We start from the raw sequence: 22,624 nt of genomic DNA on the forward strand, positions 1-22,624 counted from the left end.
CTTTCCTTTTCTACTAAGGTGACTAACACTGCCGTCTAATTCATTTTTTTTCATTTTTATCATTTATCTTTTCATGTATGTCTTGAGCAGAATGGTATAAGTAGCACCTTTGGAAAACAAAGACAAATACCAGTCTACTGGTGCTCGTTGTCTTATTTTGTTGTGTTTGTTTTACACTTCCCCTAAAAATAAACACATTTATTTGTTTGCATTTTTAAAGACGCCCACAAAGAAATATCATGTTTTGTGTGAATTGTGCAAGCCATTAAATCATATTATTGAAATTGATCATAATGGACTGATTGTCTTCTTTCAAAACTTCATCTTGAAGTCATTGTTGAAAACAGTACACTTAAGGGCAGAGTTTAGAGGAGAAACAGTGCAGTTATGCAAAGAACAGATTGAATTTCAAGGGTGGGGGAGTCACACAGCTTTGTTCTAGTTAGTGGACATCCCATTTTTCTGTGGATCTGAGCGCCCTCCCTCACACTCCCCAACACGTGAGCAAGCAAAACATGGCCGAGGGTGATAGCTTGCTAGAGAAAGGGGATTGCGCCATATGCTGCTCAAACGAGGCCAGGTGCCACTGCAGCACACTTGCAGTGTTAATCGTGAATGTCAAAGGTGTGGTGACACAAAATGCCATGTCAAGGACTGCCTTATTTACTCCCACCTTCCATCACATCGTTTCTCATAATCCCTTTTGTCCATGATGGAAACACGACTCGTTTCAGTCATCTGATCACAAGACGTTGATCACTAGTGGAAAAACACAATCAGAGCGCCAGCTTGTCTGTAGCTATATCTCTGCCTGCATCATAAAGCACCCTAATCAAATACTGCAGAATCGTTACCGCCTACAATATGCATTTTTTACTCTGCAATCATTTTATTTGCTGTCACCAAACCATCCACGTGAGCATTTAAGTCAATTATTATACTTTCAAACAAGACCCAAGGAATTGGACTGGGGCTTTTGTATCAAAATGGGTCATTAAGTAGTCAATTCAATGTTTTGACAATAGACGTGCGCACCCTTTTCACAGCACATAGTGGGTTGTCATTTGCCAGATAAGAAAGAGGATGTTTGAAGAGTAAATATTGTGAATCATAAAACGTGAGGAAGGTCATATACGCATAATCCACAACAAGGAAATGGGTATTACTGACGAACATAAAACGTGCCTGAAAATGTAGCCAACATTCAGCCTTTATGTGAAACTTGGCTTATGATTGGATGTACTGATTGTACCATAAACTTGGGTTGTGGGGAGAAAAAACTCGTGTTGGAGGAAGAATGTTTCAACGTTCAAGAGATTTCACCAGAGTGGGGCAGAACGGACACCGATTTTTAGGGCGGGGGGCTGGCAATTCTTATGAAAAAGGCCGGAGGGTCGAAGCCGGAACCGTACCGAGATCGCAGCAGGAGGGCGGGGGATTGCCGTCAAAAAGGGGTCAAGTACCCAGCTCTGCATTTCACACTAAATGGGTTGTCACTTGTATAGCGCTTTCCTACCTTGAGTACTCAAAGCGCTTCACACTATTACCTCATCTACTGACTGATGACATACCATCAGGAGCAACCGGGGGTTCAGTGTTTTGCTCAAGGATACTTCGACATGGTCACAATGGCCAGGGATCAAAACCACAATCTCTCAGTTGGGAAACAGCAACTCTACAACTGAGCCACTAGGCAACCCATGTGCCCTACAATGTAAAAAAAAATGAATAGATGATTATTAATTTTCTCAGGTGATTAATGAAATGTAGTCAAATAATCATCCATAGTTGTCCAGGTCAATAAATAACCAATCCTAATCCTCACAACACAATCACGCCACAGGCTGATCTAGTAAAAGTAAACACTTCGGCAATAACGTCACTTTGTGCTTTTAAATTTAGTACGTAGACGTCACATTCCATGGCCAAATTGGGCCTACACGTGCAAGTATTGTTGGGTGAGGTGGAAAGCACCTGACCAGCCTCACACATTGAGATTACATTCTTCAAGTCCACTGACACATTCCACACATGCATTCCGGAAGCTTTGCTTAGCCCCTTACCCACCCAGTCATGTCTTTGCACAGTGAAGATGTATGGAAACAGAAAGTACTGCCCAAAGTGGCCAGCTTGTGACATATCATACTCATGTTAAGTACTGTTAGGTCCCAAAAAATTCTATCAGTGACACACAACACCCCTCCTGAAATCTGTAGCAGTGCAGAAACAAAACAGCATAGGCGACTAAATACAAAAGCAGCAGATCACGTGCGGTGAAAGCTGAGAGCTTGCGATAGCGCCAACATAAACTAGCTCCCCATGACCAAAAAAAGCCCCTTCCAAGAAGCACAGATGAATGCAGCCGATGTCTTGTCAACAGATGACTGCAACGTTGAGAGATAATGCTATGCAATCAGCACTTTAGCCCGTCAGTCAACTACCGACAAAACTCTGACCCACTTTGGCTCGGTTCAAGGAGGACCTCCCCATGAGTTGTGTTTGTAAACACAAGTCACGCTGCAGGCGTGTAATCATTTTCAACAGGATTGATTGAAAGCGTGTGCAAAAAAAAACAAAACAAAACATCACAGGAGTGGAACAGTTTGCTTTTGTGTGGCGCATCACTCACGTGCTGGTATTGAAAGTAGAAAGACATGTAATGACTTGTAAACAGAGACTCGCTCAGTGTGATGGCCCACTTTCTCCACATTGTGGATCAATGCAGGTTCTTCACTCGCACATCACCATGGGAACAGTCTCGAGAGGACAGCATGTAGCTATGAGAGCAGTGAAGGCCTTTTAGTCAATATTTAAACGGCTGTGTAAAGTAAGGACAAGATGCAGACCGATTTGGGGGGAAAAAGCAACGTCAGATCACTTCTCCTTTGCCTTCACGTGCATGAATCGGTTCTTTGTGTATTTTATAAATTAATTTTTCACCAGGGTTTAGTCAAGGTTGCAAACAATTGTAAAGATAGAAAACGCTGCCGTATGAAGTGGAATACTCACTCCCCCCCAAACTCATGAGAGTGCATCGAGTGAATAAGAGGGATGAAACATCTAAATGAGATGCGTTCCAATGATCTGCTGATTTCTACAGTATGATGTGGGGCCACATTTTGTTTTCTCTTGGTGGTTTCCTTCTGTTAGCACATAATGTCCCAACTCATACCAAAGTTGTACTCGTAAAAGTCAACCGCAGTGTCTTTTCAGCGGTGCCCCCGTCGTCCCCTGCCTCTGGGCCACATCCTGTCTGGCCCACCATCACATCAACATCCTGTCACAATCAAAGGCTGAGTGTGCACCAGAAGGAACTGTTGTTGTCACGTGACAACCTAACATACTGAATGCAAGTGCATTCCAGAAACTTACTAGCTGCTTTAATTGAAGATTATATTGTCCTTAGGTGTGAATGTGTTTTTGGAAATGCCCTGCTGTTAACTGACTTTAAGACTTGGAAAATAATATGTATGCAAAACGATCCCATTAATGTTGTTAATCCTTTTGCTTCCAATTGCACACGACGACAATGCAGAAAAACAAGGACTTAAAAAATGAAGCAGTAATATTCTATTATTAGTATTAGACAAAACATGAACCGTATGGCGACTTCTCATCAATGATACGAGTGATCTCTTTAGCTCAGTTTAGCCAACTGTAAACAGATATTAGTCATTCAAACCAGTTGCTTCGCTCTTATTTTCTGCAAATAGCACATTGGCAAAAAAAAAAGCTGCAAATGCAAAACTTCTCATCTTACTGCACAAATATAACATATTCCAAAATGTCACTACTGCAATGACTGGGTATTCCGGAAATAGACTTGAATCACCATCTGGTTTTGCAGATGAAAAATATGCAAGGACATTCAGTACTCTGGATAATTATCCAATGATGGGCTGTCTTTGTGAGCGTCGACGCTGCACAACAGCACAGTTGAAAACAAAAACAGCCTCCAGCATCCAACCCGTCCCATTTCAATGGACTTATTTGTGTGGTGTGCCACTATAAGGCTAAAGTTGGACCCTGTCCAACACTGGCGCGACATATGCAAGAATCCCGTATATCTGGAAAGTTTGGTGGGTGGAGATGAGAACAAAAGAAACACAAACCTTATGACCTACTAAGGGACCAATTGTTAAAAGGACATTTTGCAGGCTCAGTCAATTTCATAAAGTTGTTCTCATTCATGCATTCGAGCCATTTACTTAAAGCCGTGTCTTGAGATGTGTTTGCAAGACAATGTAGCAATGTGAAGTGTTGCATTTCCCTCCTGAGGCTAACTTTATTGTATGTGATATATTGGAGTTGCATATGACACAAGTAGACTGTGTGAGCAAAAAAACTAGCCAATCCTCTACTTTCGGCTTCCACGTGCTGCACGGGACATCACGTGGCGCCTCGGACTGCCAGCAGCTAGAACCATAATATTGTGATTCTCATGCACACCCACACACACACACACTTACACACTCGCTGCAATACATGCACGCCAAGGATTCCAAAACAAACATGCAGATATTTACAATCCAAAGGCTTACAAGAAGTTAGCAGGTCACATAGAAACATTTAGCTTTTTACAATGCTGTCATTACACCTCACTGCACATTTCTTTTGTTTTTTTCGCAATTCCTAATCACTAAGAGAACCACTAAAAACTATCAAACACTTATTCCAAACAATATGCTGACTCGGGCAAGCTAAAAAAAATGCTAACTTGATCTTTATTTAAGTGCAAAGGTCATGGCCATGAATGCTGTAACCTCCGTTGGCTGACTGTCAAATTCACTACTAGTTTGCTGTCTTATCAGGAAAAAAGGGTAAACATGGCCTGCTGTTAAAATGCAGACTCCTCCCTCCACATGGTTTCATGTTGTTGTGGCCAGCCTTTCAATTTCCCCAATTGTGTGGCCTTCGGTGCGTGACTGTGTAGTCTTGTGCATGCATACTATTTGTATGTGCGAGGAAGAGAGGAGTATACGTTCATGCGGTTACATAAGAGCATGCACGTAACAGATGTATGCTGACACAGAGTACAGACTGTTCTCAAGTAAAAGACCCAATTACATGGGCAAAAACAGACAATTATACAGTACTCGAGGTTTTCTAAATATTGCCTTGCAGCAGATGGACGTAAAAACAGTTTATATATGAAGAAAAGGTCATCTGGATGGTGACAAACTTGCGTCAACAGAAAAGGCCTGCTAAACCAGAGTAAAAAAAAGAAAATGTTTATCATGGCAATGTTTTCTGGTACAGTCTTAATGTATTTTGTCGTTATGCGGATGAGGAGTATCAACGTAACGTAAATTCCATTCCGAAGTTGCTGATTGTAAATCAAAAACGTGGGACACCGTGTTCTGACTGGAGTACAACTGCTTTTACTCAAGCCTGCAGCACACTCCGCCGTGTGCTGAAGTCATTCGAGATGGTTTCAGCAGATAGCTTGTTGCCTTTGCGGAGTTTTCAGTGAGTTTACTGCCTCGGGGCCTTGAGACCAAATAGTGACATGTCTAATATTTTTTCGCTTGACTTGACGTGACAGTGTGCGCTACATGAGGCTCAGGTGGCCCATCAAAAGGTATCGTTCTAAGATAGCGGCCCCCAGTGACGTTTTCAGGGACAGCGTATTAATATAAAATTGATCGACATGTGGCAAGATTATACCCGTTTATGTGATGTAACATTTTCCATTTTCTAATACAAGGGTAAGCGCCAACAGGCGTTCCAAGAGTTGGCAAAATTGAATGGTCACGGTCATACAAGGAGTAGCATCCATTGTGATTAAATGATTGTGATGATTTGCTGAGGACGATTTCGAGGCGGGTACAGAAAAAGAATGGGTGGATGTTGTTGTGAGAGACAAAATAGAAATTGCTTCACTGGTGTTGCTGACAGTTAAAGAGTTATGAAGGAGGGCTGGGAGTTATAAACTGTTCCCCAAATGCCTGTTTCTGAGCCAAAAACTGAGGTGGAGTTCCTGGAAGTACTTTTCAAAGAATCCAGAACTACATGTTTATTAGTTACACATTCCGAGTCACAGAGTTTGTGAGGGATCAGAGTTTTTGTTGGAGTAGCTGAGTGTAAACACAAATCTACATTGATCAACCAGAGTGCGTTGCTCTCTTTGTTTTCGAAACAAAAAGGATTGTGAAAATCCCTACGTTACACGACAGGTAACACGGAGAGTGAGGTCGAGTAGAGAAACACACAATAGTGTAGCAAACGTGAGCTTTTCTTTAGTGACTTGGTATAGAGACCGACATGTGCAAAGGCGCACCGTAACAAGAGCTTTGCTGTTGACATTTCAGTCCGTGATCCAAAAGTAAATTATTCACAAGACAGTTCAGCAGCATTTCCAACAAGATAATAGTACAAAAGCGGACAAAGACAAATGAAATGACACCATGAAGTGCAATGGAAAAATGCAAAAACACACTTTACACAACATTGGAGAATGAGGAACCTGGGACAATGTTGCTGATTGTTTTAAAAAATAAAAAAAGTCAGCAATTGAGCTCCACTTCCTGTCAGATGTCAACTCTTGTTCCATCCATCCATGGGTCCCTATTTTTTTCAGTAAATAAAATAATTTGCCCTCATTTTGAATGTAACAATATGTAATGCACTGTTCATTCATTAATCACAGTTATCCATCCATTCAAAATATTTTCCACTTCTCCTCTCAAAGGCTGCTGGAGCCTATCCCAGCTATCTCCGGGCAGTCGGCGGGGTACACCTTGAACTGGTTACTAGCCAATCACAGGCCACACAAAGACGAACAACCATCGGCGCTCACACTCACACCTAGGGATAATATAGAGTGTTCAACTAACATGCATGTTTTAGGAATGTGGGAGGAAACCGGAAAAAACCCACGCAGGCACGTGGATGAAAGATTCATTGCCACATACAGACAATGCTTGATTTCAACTTTTTGCTGCTGCTGATGGTCCAAACAGTTATCAGGTTAAAGGGGCACATACTTTTTCCAGGTAGGACCAAGTAGTCCCCCCATCTTTTAAAAACTGCATTTACAGACATTATCTTTGATCTTAAACATTCAAGTGGGGACAATAGGCATAAAAATAAAACAAAATAGAATTTCAGAAGTGGCCAAATACTTTTTCACAACATTGTATACTGCAGGGGTGTCCAACTTCGAGGGCCTCAATCCAGCATGTTTTAGAGGTCTTTCTCCTTCAACACACCTGATTCAAAAGATCCGCTCATCAGCATGCGCCGAGAAGCCTGATAACGATTCAGATGTTTACATCAGGCAGGAGGAGGGAAACATCTAAAACATGCTGCATCCTCAAGGACCGGGGTGACTTTGCTGCATATATGTTAATTGTTTGTTTTGCTCAAAACATCAAGTAAACAATTATTTATTTAAATAAATGTGCTCTTAATAAATAAAAAAAAAAAATAAAAAAATGGCAAAATGAATGGGGAACAAATGTAACAGGACTCCTGATTATGTAAATGCTTGGTGGGATCTCTGGCATTGCCCACCACTGATCTACATCAATATAAAAGTTATTTTTTATTCATTAGAATCCAAAAATGAACCTTGTTATGATGTAGTGATATTTTCAGAACTCATAAGTCATCAATTTTGTTCCGTTCCTTCTAAAATAAAAGGTTTGATCGTCCTGATTTTCCCTGCCGCTCCTACGTTTGCTTGCAAACTACGCGATGCCACTCAATAACACATTAGTAAAACATGCTTACAGCTTCTTTGGATTGATGTGTGTGGAAAAAGACCGACGGGCAAGCTGATTGACTAGAGTTGTGACGTCTGTTGAAATCCATGCATGGTGTAAATAGGTCGTACACGTACAGTGGTCATAAAAAGTCTACACACCAAATGCCACATTTTATATATATAATTTGAAAACTTTTTCAACCATTAACGTAATCTATCACTTTTTAAAGAGGGGAATGGAAAAAGAAACAACTGAGAAAATGTTGCCGTGTGGTCAAAATTGATTAAAAATGGCACATTGCTTTTTTCAGATTTAATCAATCATATTTAAAACAAATGTTAAATGACATTAACAGTGCCTCTGTTTAAACCCAAATAAATTTCAAATGAAAAATCTCCCAAAGCAATGAGGCAAAATGTGTTGGCGAACGACAAAACCAAAGCTGATCATTTTGACCGTACTTCTAAAAGATATGTTTGTCACACTGATACAAAAAGCAAACCAGACCTAAAATGAAAAATGGTGGTGGCAGTATCATGCTTTGATGTTGTTGTTCTTCCGCTGGAATTGTGGTTTTAGTAAAAAGTCCGGAAAAGCCTACTAGAACATCAGAAATTTATTTGGAGTTAATCAGAGTCACTTTAAATGGTTGCAGGTGTTGACTTTTGAGGGTGTGTACACTTATGCAACATCATTTCGATTGTTTATTTTTCCCCATCACCTTAAATTGATTTGTTATAAGTCACAGTAATTGTGGAATTCTTTTTTTTTTTGTTTTTTTTTAATATTTATCTTGTGTTCATTTTTTACATTACAAAAACCCGGCACTTAAACAAGGGTGTGTCAACTTTTCATATCAACTGTACCCTACCTGTCAGGATATCCGATGCATTTAGTTTGCAGTGGTATAGAACAGCATTGCGACATTAATTTCTAATATTTTATAAGCATGATGTATTGAATTGTGCAGGTGCACAGTACTTGATGCTGTGGCCGCTACGGCGTGATTCACAGTGCGGATGAGGCTGTAGCCTTGCGAGTTGTGTTTGTAGGGGTGCAGGAATTTTGGGGCACTGCAGTGCTTTTCTGTTCAATCTCAGCACACGTGATGATGGATGCACGTTTCTGCAGAGTTAAGTGTGTCCAGAGAGCCGCATCACTCCACCCTCACTCACTCTCCGTCTGCCTCCATCTCATTTTGTGCAAATTCAAAACACGGCTCTCCCTCTGCCCATTGTGTTATTGGCACTTTATTTCCTGCAGCAATTTGATGTCCTACTTTTTTGTGATTGTACTTATGCATGGCTGTGAGCTGTTCAATTGAAATTCATGGAGAAATGTATTCAAGGGCAGCATTTAGCCTTAGTTTGACTTTTTCCTCATCATCTTCAAATGGTCGTCATCACCGCACAGGCGGCATACTAATTCTCTATTTTCATCAAGCCGATACATTCGCATCATCGATTACCGTTTTCAAAAATCTTGTCCCTCCCACCCACAAATTACCTGCACCTACCGCTCTCTCGCCCCCCCCCTCTCTCCTCCTCTGCCACCTCTCTCTTTGCTGCAGTGTGGAATTTTCCAAGCTGCGGTATTAGTGCTCATGGTGACGAAGAAAGGTGACGGTGATGGGAGAAGCTGGGAGGATAAAGGCTGAAAAAAAAAAGAAAAGAAAAACAAGCAGAGTTATGAATGGCCTCTCATCTTTCTCCTTACCTCTGGTGGAAAAATACCAGCACATATGCAGTGAGTGGCTGTAGAAAGACCCAACTGTAAGCAAACCACATTTATGTCTTCCATCTTAACAACAACAAAAAAATAATTGCATTTCAGCATGTCCATGCAGGATCAATTAATGTTTATTCCACTACCCCAAGGAGCTTCATTTTTTAATCCCTTTTTGTGAGTAAGGATTAAGCAAAATCCTGCAGAACAGATTTTTCTTTACGCTGAAATTGAACCAATTATCTGTAGTATAATAATATGCCACTTTAGTTCCACTTGAGTGGTAAATAATGCATGAATCTCCCCCCAAAAATGACAAAATGTTATTTTTGAAGGCAAACAATTTGTTAGCCTTGGCAGAGGCCTCGTGTTAATGTCGTTATTGACATACAGAAGGAATGGTGCAAGTGTGGATGCAAAAGCAAGCCGTTTCTGATGCCCAAAATAAAATATTGAGCTCATACCGCTAAAACGCTCCTTGATTATGTTTTTGGCGGATGGTTGTTCATTGCAAGTAGACGGTTGATAAGTACCGTACATTGGTGGTGTAGGGCCAATAAGTGTCTGCAATGTCTTCACAGCAAAAAAATAAATAAATCACTGCAACATTTGTGGTGGGAAAGTGGAGGAGGTGAGTAGAAATGTGTTAATGACAATCTGTGAGTGTGACAAGTGTGCGCCTTCTGTTGCGATGCAGTTGAGGTCATTTAGGTGAGGATGTGACTGGGGCAGGACTTTTGCCGCAGTTTGCTGGCGACGACGCAAGGGTGGCAAGTGATCTTGTGTTGTCTGTTAACCCAATTTGAGATGATTTTGGGTGAGAGGTGGATTACACCTCGGACCACAGCCGTATATATGAACGTCTGGACAATGAAATGCGCAGGTGTCATATTGTTACCCAGCTTCACATGACGTCACTACGCAAAATGACGCTTTTCTAAATTTCCAAAATTCAAAATCTGCAAGGGATATTTTCCACAGGAACCTCACACTACAGTGGTGCCTTGAGATAAGAGTTTAATTCATTCTCTGACCAAACTCGTACTCAAATCATCTTTTACTATTCAAATAAATGGAAATGTCATTAATCGGTTCCAGCTTTCTGAAAAGCCCAAAATGTTTGTAGTGTGTTTTTAATGTGTATAAAATAAAAAACAAACGCATCAAGATGCTTATTGTCTCTGTCGCATTACGCTAAGAACAATTGACTGAATCGAGTAATGATAGCAAGAACAAAGCATGCTCGTCATAGAGAACGGCGAGCGACGTGGTGGTATTATGGCCAGCTATTTTTAATGGTATTTGTTTGGCTACGGGATATTTGCGTTTTATATTTTATTGGGTAATCTATATAAGATATGATTTTCCAAATAAACAGGGAAAAGAGCCCAGAAAGTTGCCATTAAATTTCAAATCATCTTAAGGAAGAATACTACATCGTAATATATATTTATCGTTATCAGGATATACATTCTTGTCCATATTCCACACCTTAGCACCATTTTTACGTTCACCAAGGAGTAAATGTTTTCTGTTGTCCGTTTGTGACTCTTTGCAACACAAAAACACGTGACATACTATAGTCTCAACTTTTTATATATGATTTCATGCCTTCAATGATAACAGCCACCATAACACTACACCACAAACAGAAGCATGTAAATTAAACACTGTTACGATGACGCCAAGTGATTTTCACAAGATGGTATAGGAAACTACATTGCATATTAACTTCGAGGATGCGCCTCTTGTGCAATGAATGTGTGTGTGCCAATGCGAGAAAACTTAATCACTCATCACTACCTAATCTCCTCCCGTCATTTGTTGCTCTCATTCAGTCACATTATGGTGCCAAGAGAAACTAGACCCGGCAGTCCTTCGTGACAGAGGGGCTTTAATGGGAATCCTGAGGGGCTTGGGATCTGGGCCAAAGGGGGAGCGGGCCGGTGCCAGTCATCTGTGACTCGACTATGAGCAATGTGAAAGCAGGGTGAACCTGCGTAAGAATACGATTGTTTGCTAATCAGCTCCCAAGCAATTAAGCGCACCGTTCAACATGTTCTCACAAAAAATTTCTATCCAAGCATTTCCTCTATGGCTTACACTGTTCAAGGTCATAACAGGGGGGATGAAGCCTATTCACATTTAACTCAGGCCAAAAGCTGGACAACACCACGGACTGTGCCAGTCAGTCACAGAGTGATTATGAAGCGTGCGTGAGTGAGAATTGATCCCAGGCCAGCTGCACAAAAGTCAGCTGCAGTACTTGGATCACCACACAACCAATGGCTCAGCACTATAATATGGTCTTATATGGTCAGAAATGGAGCAACACTGGGCCACTATAGTATACTTATGCAAAATCCTGCAAAACGATTTGGGCATATTATACTATCAAAAATGTATTTAACAATTCATTCTCTGCTAATAACATCTCAGATGCCAAATGCATTAGAACTGGGAGTGATTTAAAAGAGTACTCCCATATTGTCTCTGTTAAAGGCAACAAAATTGTCAAACTGTAACATCGAGGTTGCAACACAAGAGCCAGCATTATCGGCCTTTTCCTTTTACATTGCCCCCAGTCGATTAAAAATATTGATGAGGCAAGGCGTGCCGTGATACTTGTTGAATAGCAACAAATGCTTTCAACGCGACGGGATGCGAAAAGTGAATGGCAAATGGTGAACTCCAACACCTGGCAATAACGTTACAGCATAGCACTTCTGTTCAAACTACCATCCTACCACACATTTGTCCTCCCCGTTCTTTATCAGCTCATGCGGAATGGTCACATGGAAAAATTGTGACTTTTACAGGCAGTCTAAAAGCGGCTAAGGATGTGATTGCCAGTCACTACTTGAGGATTTGTTTGCTTGAGGAGGGTCAGCAAGACTATATTTACTTTGTATGATTTGTGGTTCAAGTGACCTAATTTCAATTGTCTTGCGGCCCCGTTAGAATAAACCTAACAACAGTTTCAAGCAATTGAAATAAACGCATGGGCCCAGACATTCTCACATTCAAATCGAGGCATAATCAGACACACACAGACATACCCAAAAACAACTAAACACACCCTAACAACACACTAGTGCTAAAAAAAATGCTTGTTTGTCAATGAACTTCAATATATAGATGATCTTGTTATTTTTGAATTTTTATATCATATTTATGAATTTAAATCAAGTTAAAAAAAACTAAGAAGCAAGGATCGTTACGAAGTATGGAGATGATAATCTTATCGTCCAATAGCGACTGGACACATTCTCCATATTTCAGCAACCGCTACAACAACGGAGCGTGTGATCTCTTCTAACCGACTGCGCGGGAATGCGTTTGAACCTCGCCTATGTTCCGTGGTTTCAGCCTGTCTGACTCAATTTGTCCATTGAAATAATCCTGGAGTTGCGTAACCTTGACCCTCTTGCCTAGCACGATGACAAGCGGCGGAAAATCCCAGAGATCAAGAAAGGGATCAGACAAAAGGAGGGCAGTGAGAACAATGCAAAGATGGGATAAAACAGAGCATGTTGTGGGTGGAACACTGCTGGGCTGGCCGGGAGAAGAGGACATCAGGACCTTGTCTCTGAGAACACAGACTCGCTGAGAACGCTGAGGCGGCAGACGGAGGCCTTGCCAGTAAAAGAGTGAGGTTTACTCTGTGAAAAGTCATTTCAGCACATGTCCAGTTGGTTTGTGCTGTCGGGAATAGCAAGGAAGCCTGTGAAGTGAAAAGCTGTGATATGAGATAATACAAAGTGGCCGATGAAAACAATGGAGGCGTTCAAATCTCCATGTCGTCTTTTCTTTCATTTTCTAAGGAAAGTCTTGCAAAGAAATGTCATAAAGGTCTTGGAACTGGGACATCCCTGTTAGTGAGAGGTGAACCATTTAACAAAGAAGGGGGGTGGAATGGTCTCAACAGCAAAGCCCCAACAGTCTCTTGGCTCATTTGAGCGCAAATGAAGAAGCAACCTACAGAGACTTTATGCACGACTTGGGAATAAGAAATGAATTAGAGCCCGAGCCATAACTTAAGAGGATACATTTGCTTTTAATAAGAGCAAGTTTAAATATAGCCAGAGAGGAGAAGGGAGGGTGGGGGGTTGCACAAACAGAATGAGTTAGCAATCACTTCTCACCACAAATGACCTGCTATAATCTCCCAACAACTGCCAGCAAAAACATCCAACACGTCTCTTGTGAGCATGTAAGCACAAGTGGATCACAACACCAGACTTGTTGCTCATTATGGTAGTTGAGGTTAAAGGCTTTCCCAAGTCGAAACAAAGTTCGGTTGCAACGAGTATAACGGACAGAAGGCTATATTCATCCCATATCAGAAGGATTAAACTCGACAACCGTCATGCCCTTCAAGCTCTCCATGCCTCAACCGTCCTCCATTCACACCTATGAGTCACCTATATGAAATGTGCTCTACGTATTGGTGCGAAAGCAGTGAGGACACTGCAAGTGTGACCTGGGACATGTTAAAAGTTCTCCCATAATCCATTGCCAGCCTTTTATGTGAAGGCGCTTGCACATTTGCGATCCACGTTCTTGCTTATGTAATGCATTTCTGCTCAATTGTTTTGTTTGTCATATTTTTCTTCGAGCTGCTGAGTTTATTGTGAACAAGAGTTCCTTGTCCTCATTCAGAGGGGGACAGATAATGGAAAACACAGGCCAGAGATTAGAAATCTAATAGAGCACAGATTTGCTCTGTTGTTCTCAGTTCATAGAGCAGGATGACGCTTGTGCTGATACAATATTGGGATGATCTGATTAGAAGGATTTGGAACTGGAAGTGCATTGCTACTTCCTTCCAGAAGGACAACAAGAAAATAACAACCAGGGAAGGTGGAAAACAAATATGCCTTTCGGTCTTACAAAAAAAAAAAAAAAAGAAGAAAATAGAAATAGAAAATGTGTTCAATGTTCAACCAATCCTCCATCAAGCTTCTCCAGTTGGTCCAAAATAGTGCTTCACCGACTCCTCGTACATTTTAGAGTTCTGCTTAAGATTCTATTATTTGTTTTAAAATGTTTAAATGCCGACCAAGCGCTTTTAGAGGTAGCGAGACTAAGTGAAGGCTCAGAGGGGATAGAGCCTTTTCCGTTGCGGTCCCTCTCTTTGGCGTAAAACTAATTTGTATGCTTTGGCTTTTGACTCAACATAAGAAATGTTGTTTGTTTTTTTTGTAACTTTTTTGTGCCTTTATTATTAATTTTTTTATTGTTGTATGACTTTTGCTCCATGTACAGCACCTTGTATACAGCCGTGGTTGTATCAAAGTGCTTTATAAATACAATTGAGTTGAGAAAACTACCCCAACTCTGTCTTGCACAGTCATTCGTCAAATAAGCTGTCACCACCAACCAAAAGCAACACTACGATCATCCTTGCTCGGAAAATGTGTGTGTGTTGGGGGGGGGGCATGTGTGGCATGCATGAACAGCGCTTTCATAGACATTTATCTCTCATGGCAAGCATACGAGACAGCAGACTTTAGTTGACCTGGAACCCCCGCGAGCACCCCCCCAAAGGGTGAAAAGAAGCCAAGGCAAAAGGTTACTGACACTGCTGACGACCTGAACGTTAACATTTGACTTACATAAGTGTCAGCGAAACCGATCTAATGCTGGCACATTTTTAGCTGCGCCAGGTAGCAGATAGTTGTTTTAGTGTTTATAGTTTTTATATGATTAATTTATTGTTTTAACGGTCTTTGTTTGTACGTCTTTTTATTAGCGTTGTCAAGCGATTACATTATCAACTAATTAATCGCAAAAAAATTCTTAATGAATTGCGATGAATCACATTTTTCAACTACTATTCTTTGTGAAGCTTGTAACAGATATTTCCTTGAATATCTTGGAATTTATGCAAAATCACCAAATATTAAATATATTTTAATTCAAAGACTTTTCTAATAGCTATTGTTGATCCTTGAATATGGTCCAAATGGTGTCATTTTAAAGGATGTTTTTTTTTTTTGTAATTCTCAAAACTTTTACAGTAGACTGACTAAATGGTACAGGAGATTTGGAAAAAGGTGGTTTGTTCACATTCAAAACGTCAGTTCCTGCAACGTGAGCAATAACGAGTGTGCTGTGATTATAAGATTACAATTTCAGCATCCCAGCGCCCTCATGCTGGTCAGTCATGGTCCTCTCTCATCAGTTAAAAGGTACTACTGTAACTTAAGACACAGGATTTGTTTTTATTACAATGGAAAAAGGCTCCCCTGTCTGTAGCTGTATTTACATTCACGTCATTAAACAGCCCAGTAGGAATGATACTACCGGCCTCATGTGACTGCTCACTATGTCATCTATGCTGACTATCCTCCTCGTGTTCTTAGACGCAGCGATGAGATAATGTTACACATGTGCTACTTCTAAGAAAGATCTATAGATCAATTCTGCACTCACAATCACGCTTTCAAGAGTCGTGAGGTTAGAGCCTTCGTTTGTTTCACCTCTGTTATGAAAATAACTGTATACTGTCTCAAAAATTAGTACAGCTAGCATGTTTGAGAGACATGTATTTTAACTCCCTGTTGGTGTAATGGCCATGTCTTACTCATTTCAACCCGCCGGTTACAATTGTGCTAATCCTTGTACCCGTATGAGCACCTCATCTGCTGAAGATAACCACAACGAGGGAAGTATTCTCATGCCATCACAACTGCTGAGCTTGCATGCAACACACTTAATGTCGCCTGCCTCAGACCATGTGCACAGGGCGCAGGTGACGGAACCGGACTACTTCTGATGTGTGTTTTCCGTGGCGGAACAGCAGGCTCACACAGGTACAAAAGAAGCATGCCAATCTCCCTGGAAGACAACACTCATTCGGGGTTAATTCCCAGGCTATATTAAGACCAAAAGATGCACCGGTCAATGACATTCTTAGCCTTACGGGGAAGGCCTAGTACTTTGAGTCCTGCTCTGGATCACATTACGCTGGAGTCTCTCAGCAACTGGACTGTGGCGAGACAAGACGCATGCCGTCATACAAGGGACATCGAGACGACCTTGTAGAGTTCTCATTACAAACCTGGAAGAGAAGCTATTGATTTACCAGATACTGTAATCACTCTGGACAAACATTGCAAAGATTAAACCTTCACATTTCTTTGTTTAGTGGATCTTTTGGACAATTTGCTGAATAGACAATAGAATTATCCCAAGTTCAAAAATACACTAAACAAATAAAATTGCCCTTTACCACATATACTTTATCGCTGCGCTGACGGTTGATATAGATTTTTTTCCCCCATTCCGTGGTCTGTTACGAAATGGAATGTAACTGGAGGGCTGGGGCCATAGAGAGAGCAACTCCCGTCTTTCAAAACATATCTCCAGTTTCGTTATTATTTTACACCACGTCTACATTTTGTAGCAACCTGACTAACACTGTGCAATGTTCGGTGGCCCTAAAGAGGAAAGTGGATATTTTGAAAGACGGGGCTTGCTCTCATTCACTCCATTCAAGTTAATGGATCCCGCAACAAGAGCAAGACTAGTGATAATTCTTCACAAGTTTCACTTATTTCATCCGGCAGGAGCATTTGAAATGGTAAATATGGTAAAGTATTGTTGTAAAACTGAATCTTCTGTATTTTTCTGGCCATAGGTTGCATCAGTCAAAAAAAATTAATCATGATGAAGAAAAAAACCAAACTGCTCTGGAGTATAATTCACATTTTTGGGGCGATTTTTTTTAATTTTTTTAAATACTTGCACTCAAAATCCCTGTTCATTAATTGTGGGTGTGTGGGGAAATATGCAACAAGTGTGCACTGCAACTAGCACTCCAACTTAACTGTGAGCGTTGTTCAAATGTGCCGTTCAGCCAAAAAGGCGTGTCCAAACCCAGAACGTCAGATCAGTACAGCTGGAAACAGTTCAAGCACGAGCGGCTGATTGGTTTATGACAGGGGTGTCAAACTCCAGTCCTCGAGGGCCGGTGTCCTTCAAGTTTTCCATCTCCCCCGGCTGCAATACACCTGATTCAAATGAGCAGGATACTTATCAGGCTTCTTCAGAGCTTGCTGATGAGCTGATCATTTGAATCAGGTGGGTTGCAGCCGGGAGAGATTGAAAGCATGCAGGAAAGCGGCCCTCCAGGACTGGATCTTGACACCCCTGGTTTATGACATAGACTGCTCTATGAAATGACTGAAAGGGGTCTACACTGTGCTGTTCCAAACACACACACACTCTCTGGGGCCCATTTTTGCTCTGGGCACAGACTAACTGTGTGTTATGGGTAGAGTTTGATTTCTTTTGGTATTTTGCTAGAGTTTTGTGCGCCATTCTGGAGGCAAGTGATACATATTAGTGGCCATGACTACTACTCGCTCTTCTTCTACTACTGTCTTTTAGCAGTTGGCAAATACATTTTGTGCATTTTCACAACCTTATTAACAAGATAAATAAAGTGACATGACTCCTTCATCTTTGTCTTCTACTTTCTTGAGGCGGTGTGAAAAAACGACAATGTAAAGTTAACACAAAAAGGGAACAGGGATTTGCGGTGCCAGTCCGAGCTCTAATGTAAACAAGAAACGCTTGAGTATTAGTCACAGGACCAGCCAATCTGTGAAAAAGTACATCTTACAAAAAAATATGGTAGGTGTACTTCATGTACTGTATTTTTATCACTTCGCATCAGACAACTCTGTCTCGCTCACTTAAAAGCAGGAAATGGGCATGTTTAGATGAATTCCGTAAAGAAATGTTTAAATGTGTCAGATGATCAAATGACCGTGATGTCACGGCCCTCCTCTGCCTGCGTTCTCGAACCAGGTTGGAATAGATTCTGGGGATAAAGTATCAAGCAAAAGGGACCACATAGGGCAGAACCAGGCTTTTTTTGGTGGTACTGGTACCACTCCAAAAAGTTTAACAGGTCAGTCTTGGTACTACAACAGACATCTTGTTTAGAACAGGAGCCCGATGATCTCATCATAAAAGTGATCACTCTTACTAGATGTGAAGAGTTAGCCTTCGTTTTCCTCCTCATTCCTGCCTTTGTTTTCTAAGACTCACGTGTCATGTTGAGGCCAGTGAGGAAATGGGCGAGTGAGAGAGCGGGCCTCAAAAGCATTATGATCTCAAGTTTACATTCGGCCACACTCGCTTCTAAATAGAGGAAGTAGACTTGGGAGGGTCGGGCTAAATACAGGAAGTGTGAATATTGTACGTGTAGGCGCTGCAAAAGAAACTGCTTATCCTGTCCTCTGTCGCATGCTGACATACAAACATAGTTGCAGAGGGGAAAAAAAAAAACAGCTGACGGAAAGACAAAGACAACGTGTCTTTTGCATAGCAAAGCTTAAACGAGAGGAAAGAACAAGTGCTATTAATGGCATCAAACGTATGGGCCCGAATCTTGCTGGCTGCTTTTTGGCTGACTCCCAAAGATGCCGAGATGGAAAATTGTGGCAGTGACAAATAATTGCCGATTGGCAGTGTGAGATGATTATTTATCTGTCACAGATAAACAAATAACATGTACATTGTGTGCATGGTGTGACATTACATTCTATAAGTTGCTCCAATTTCCAGTTGGGACAATGTCTATTGTGTGCAGCATGCCCCTGTTGACATGAGGCCGGAGGGGTCACATGGTTCGCTGGCCACAACATGAGGTACACCTTGCACCATCCGATGAGATCGACAACAATATATGTAGCAAAAACTATACGAAAGGTAAAAACGCTTGCAGTTTTGCATCACTGCACATTATATCCACATCAGTAAAAATATTGTTAAATACCTCTCTGACAGTGTCAAACCAAGCCTTATTAGACAGGATTTTTGATACAGTATTGGATCTCATTAACTGTATCTGTCTCTTATTTTTGTTGTAATCCTCAAATGTTAAAGACGCCTATTAATTCAACCTTGTTGTCTAGAAATGGGTTTTCATTAAAAATGAATAAGGCTCGACAATCAGAAATAAGCGATGATGATGATTTGGGATGATGCCAGAAATTCTGTGATGACTGGTTTGCAATAACAAACCATAGCCATATCTACTGTACATAAACTAAAGGTGATAAAATAAAACATTGGAACCGCAGTCTTTCGTTTTTCCAACTCACACACCCAATTTTTATAACTCCAGAAGATTCCGCGGGATATCTATTGAATATGTGAACAGACATTGTAAAAATAAGCTACTAACAACAACAACACACAAAAGATAGAAAATCATTTTTCATTCTATGCGACTGAGTCCCATCCTTTCCTTATTTCTCATGAAGTATTCATACAAAGTAACTATGTTTTGATGAACACCTCCTCGTGCCTACTGGGCAAACAGCGATAAACATAAAATAAATCCTCACGTGTCATGTCAGGGGTGCAGTGGGTTCAGTCTGCCTTGAAAAAGGTGTGTATAAATAAACTAAGGAGTGGCATCTTTACTGGCGTACCTTCAAGATGAAGATGAAAAAGGAAGTGAGAGCAGCCAGAGCACAGGTAGAGAGGTGGGGAGATCAAAGATAATTGATATATTATAGATATTTGACACGTGGCTGATGGTGAGAAATGCAAAGACGAGACAACCAAACAAAATGAGAAGTCAAGAAATGTGAATTTTTGACACTGTGATGCCCTGTGTAAGTCATTTACAAGAGGACAGTACAATGATAATAAACTCAATTTTGATGGAACACCCCCGAGATTATGTAATGTATATTCCAGCAATACCTCCTCCAAGGTCGTACATTGCATGACTTGATGTTAGACCTCAACTCGGAGAGTATCAAAGGATTCATTCTAGAGTGCGCAGTGTTCTAGATTTGTTGTGCAGCAAGAGCATCAAAAGACGCACCGTCGAGCATGCCTTGCAAGATCATTGCTCACCTCGCGGGATTCAGCTCAGCCAGCATCATGGGTTTGATTAACTCTGTGCGAATTTTGCTTTTTCCTTGGCTTTTTGGCAGGACCAGTCGCTAGAAAAGGAAGACAAACAAAAGTTAAGTTAGGAAAGTGGATTCCCGTGTCGACAAGTTAAGGTTTTCCAGTTTTACTGCTAACACTGGTAAATCGGTTATCACACTTCCACAATAGCACTTCATTTGATGGAATAGAAGTGGGAAAAGTCATTAGGTCTCATAATACAACATTGTTACTGGCTGTTTCACTACTATTAACAGCACTTAGAGCCCCCGTCGAGTGAAATAATAGGTTAGTTCCTGAAGACATACACATTTGAAGATGATTGATAAAAACATGCAGAGACTGGGAACGACATAGTACTCAATCGTGGAGATGTTTTGTTAAACTGTTCGTCACCATTTCTTTGTTTTCAAATTTTTGGAGTGCGGCTAGAATGTCAGTGACACACTTGGGAGGGCAGCATGAATTGCCCTTTATAGGAGTTGAGCTTTCCAGTGCTTGTGCGCTTATTTTATGATCACAGTCCACAGTAACCAGTGTACACAGTTTCAAATCGGTGTAAGATATTGTTGTTTTTATAGCGCATGTAAACACTGCTAGAAGTGGTATTAGTTGAGTTGTGGCTTCAGCGCATTCAACGGGCACGCCAACAGCGTTTGAGAGCGCAGACAACGGCTTGATTTCCCACCGTGTTAATGCCTCATTCTATGCACTTTACTAAACTGTACTAAATTTTGCAGGGTTGCTTACATCATTTAAAAAAAACTACAAAACAAACTTATGTTTTACATAGGCTTTTTTTTTTTTTTGCACACACACACACACGCACAACTGTTAAGAGCTTGGAACAAAATGTTATTCCAGTCACTGTAGTAGCGAAACAGAGACTGACATTGAAATGTAGGCGCAGTGTCAGACAGTAAGGAGATACTTAAGGTTCGCGATGTGCATCGTTGGCATGTGATGTAAAGCTGTTATATAATAACGGGATTTGGCTTATGTGTATCAAATTTTAAGCATAACTTGCCAAGGCACATATTTTACATTAGAAAGAGCTGATGGCACACCACCCAACATAAAAGTCACAAAAATATCTGTTTGTATACTGAAATAATGAAGATCCTGTCTCAATTTATTCATATATTTATTTAGCAAGAATTTATGACTTATTCTGTTGTATGAATGGCATTAACTTTATGCCATTAAATGGCTACACAGCATAATTGGACCTAGAGCCATCTAGTGGAACACAATTGTTATTCTTGTCAATATAGGTCACTCACATAGATGCTGTAGATCACAGATATCATACTCCATCAAACCCCGGTGCTGTAGGGCCGCTTTTCTGCATGTTTTCAATCTTTCCCAGCTGCAACGCACCTGATTCAAATGAGCAGGACAATTATCAGGTTTCTTCAGAGCTTGCAGATGAGCTGATTATTTGAATCAGGTGTGTTGCAGCTGGAAGAGATTGAAAGCATGCTGGAACACGCCCTCCGGGACTGGAGTTTGACACCTGTGCTGTAGATGATACTGACACATTATTTGAAGTTAAAAAAAATAAAAAATAAAAGATAATCTTTGGACCAATTAGGCTGTATGAAATCGGATAATTTCTCATGCCACAGCTGCTGAATTTGACACATATATCCCGTGGCACAGTGGTTGGGAATCACTGCTGGAGAGCACTTTTAAAATTGTCAATTAATAATAAAAAATGTACCAAGGCGGAAATTTTAAATTGTGCACAACAATAGCACACTGTCATGTTTAGGTATACACATCATGTGAATGTATTCCAGTGCTACAAGAAATTGCTTTGTTTTTATCACGATGCAGCTATGCCATATGTCAAATGTTGCATCAGAGTGATTGTGCAATAAAAGAGAGCTTGTTTGTCAAATTGTGCCCAAAACTCTGAACGTGCCAAAGACTGAATTCTCTGTGGACAGTTTAGATACAGCTTGAAGTGAGATAACCATTATCCAAGCACGTATCGCTATCACACCAATTACAGCAGATATGTTAAATCAAAGTCCCTACTTTATTGCATAAAGCAGTGGTTCTCAAACATTTTATATCCAGTACTACCTAAAAACATCTACTATACAAACATTAAAATAAAATAGTGTCGCAGGCAAAAATGTTCATAAAAAAAGAGGGGTTTTATTCCTAAAATAGATACAGTCGACCACAGTACAGTATTTGCAGGGAGCCGGCCCACAAATAGAGAACATATGCCTAAGAAATGCATTGGGCCCATTTAA

General features: G+C 40.8%; 1 protein-coding gene across 2 annotated transcripts; it reads right to left on the bottom strand.

Moving 5' to 3' along the window:
- Positions 1–9,227: 9,227 nt before the first annotated feature.
- On the bottom strand, positions 9,228–21,753 carry LOC148327373 (uncharacterized). Of its 2 annotated transcripts, XM_088310099.1 has the most exons (4): positions 21,641–21,753; positions 20,322–20,410; positions 16,363–16,500; positions 15,814–16,277 (listed from the first exon to the last, which is right to left on the bottom strand). In XM_088310099.1, exons 1-4 carry the CDS (start codon positions 21,665–21,667, stop codon positions 16,115–16,117), a joined length of 417 nt encoding a protein of 138 aa, XP_088166225.1. In that variant the 5' UTR covers positions 21,668–21,753; the 3' UTR covers positions 15,814–16,114. The 2 variants fall into 2 exon arrangements, 1 of the variants encoding a protein (XP_088166225.1); XR_015845876.1 differs by lacking the exons at positions 15,814–16,277; positions 16,363–16,500 and adding an exon at positions 9,228–9,362.
- Between the last annotated feature and the right edge of the window lie 871 nt (positions 21,754–22,624).

The sequence above is a fragment of the Idiotropiscis lumnitzeri genome, chromosome 11, assembly GCF_059441095.1.
Source record: "Idiotropiscis lumnitzeri isolate Australia: NSW breed Sydney's pygmy pipehorse chromosome 11, RoL_Ilum_1.0, whole genome shotgun sequence".
Classification (NCBI taxonomy): Eukaryota; Metazoa; Chordata; class Actinopteri; order Syngnathiformes; family Syngnathidae; genus Idiotropiscis; species Idiotropiscis lumnitzeri.

Coding starts and splice junctions, on each gene's coding strand:
- LOC148327373 (XM_088310099.1), bottom strand. CDS start 21,667: ATGATATCTGTGATCTACAGCATCTAT. Junction 20,411..21,640: donor CTGTGATCTACAGCATCTAT/GTGAGTGACCTA, acceptor TTCCTTTTCTAG/CGACTGGTCCTGCCAAAAAG. Junction 16,501..20,321: donor GCTGAGCTGAATCCCGCGAG/GTGAGCAATGAT, acceptor CTTCTCTTCCAG/GTTTGTAATGAGAACTCTAC.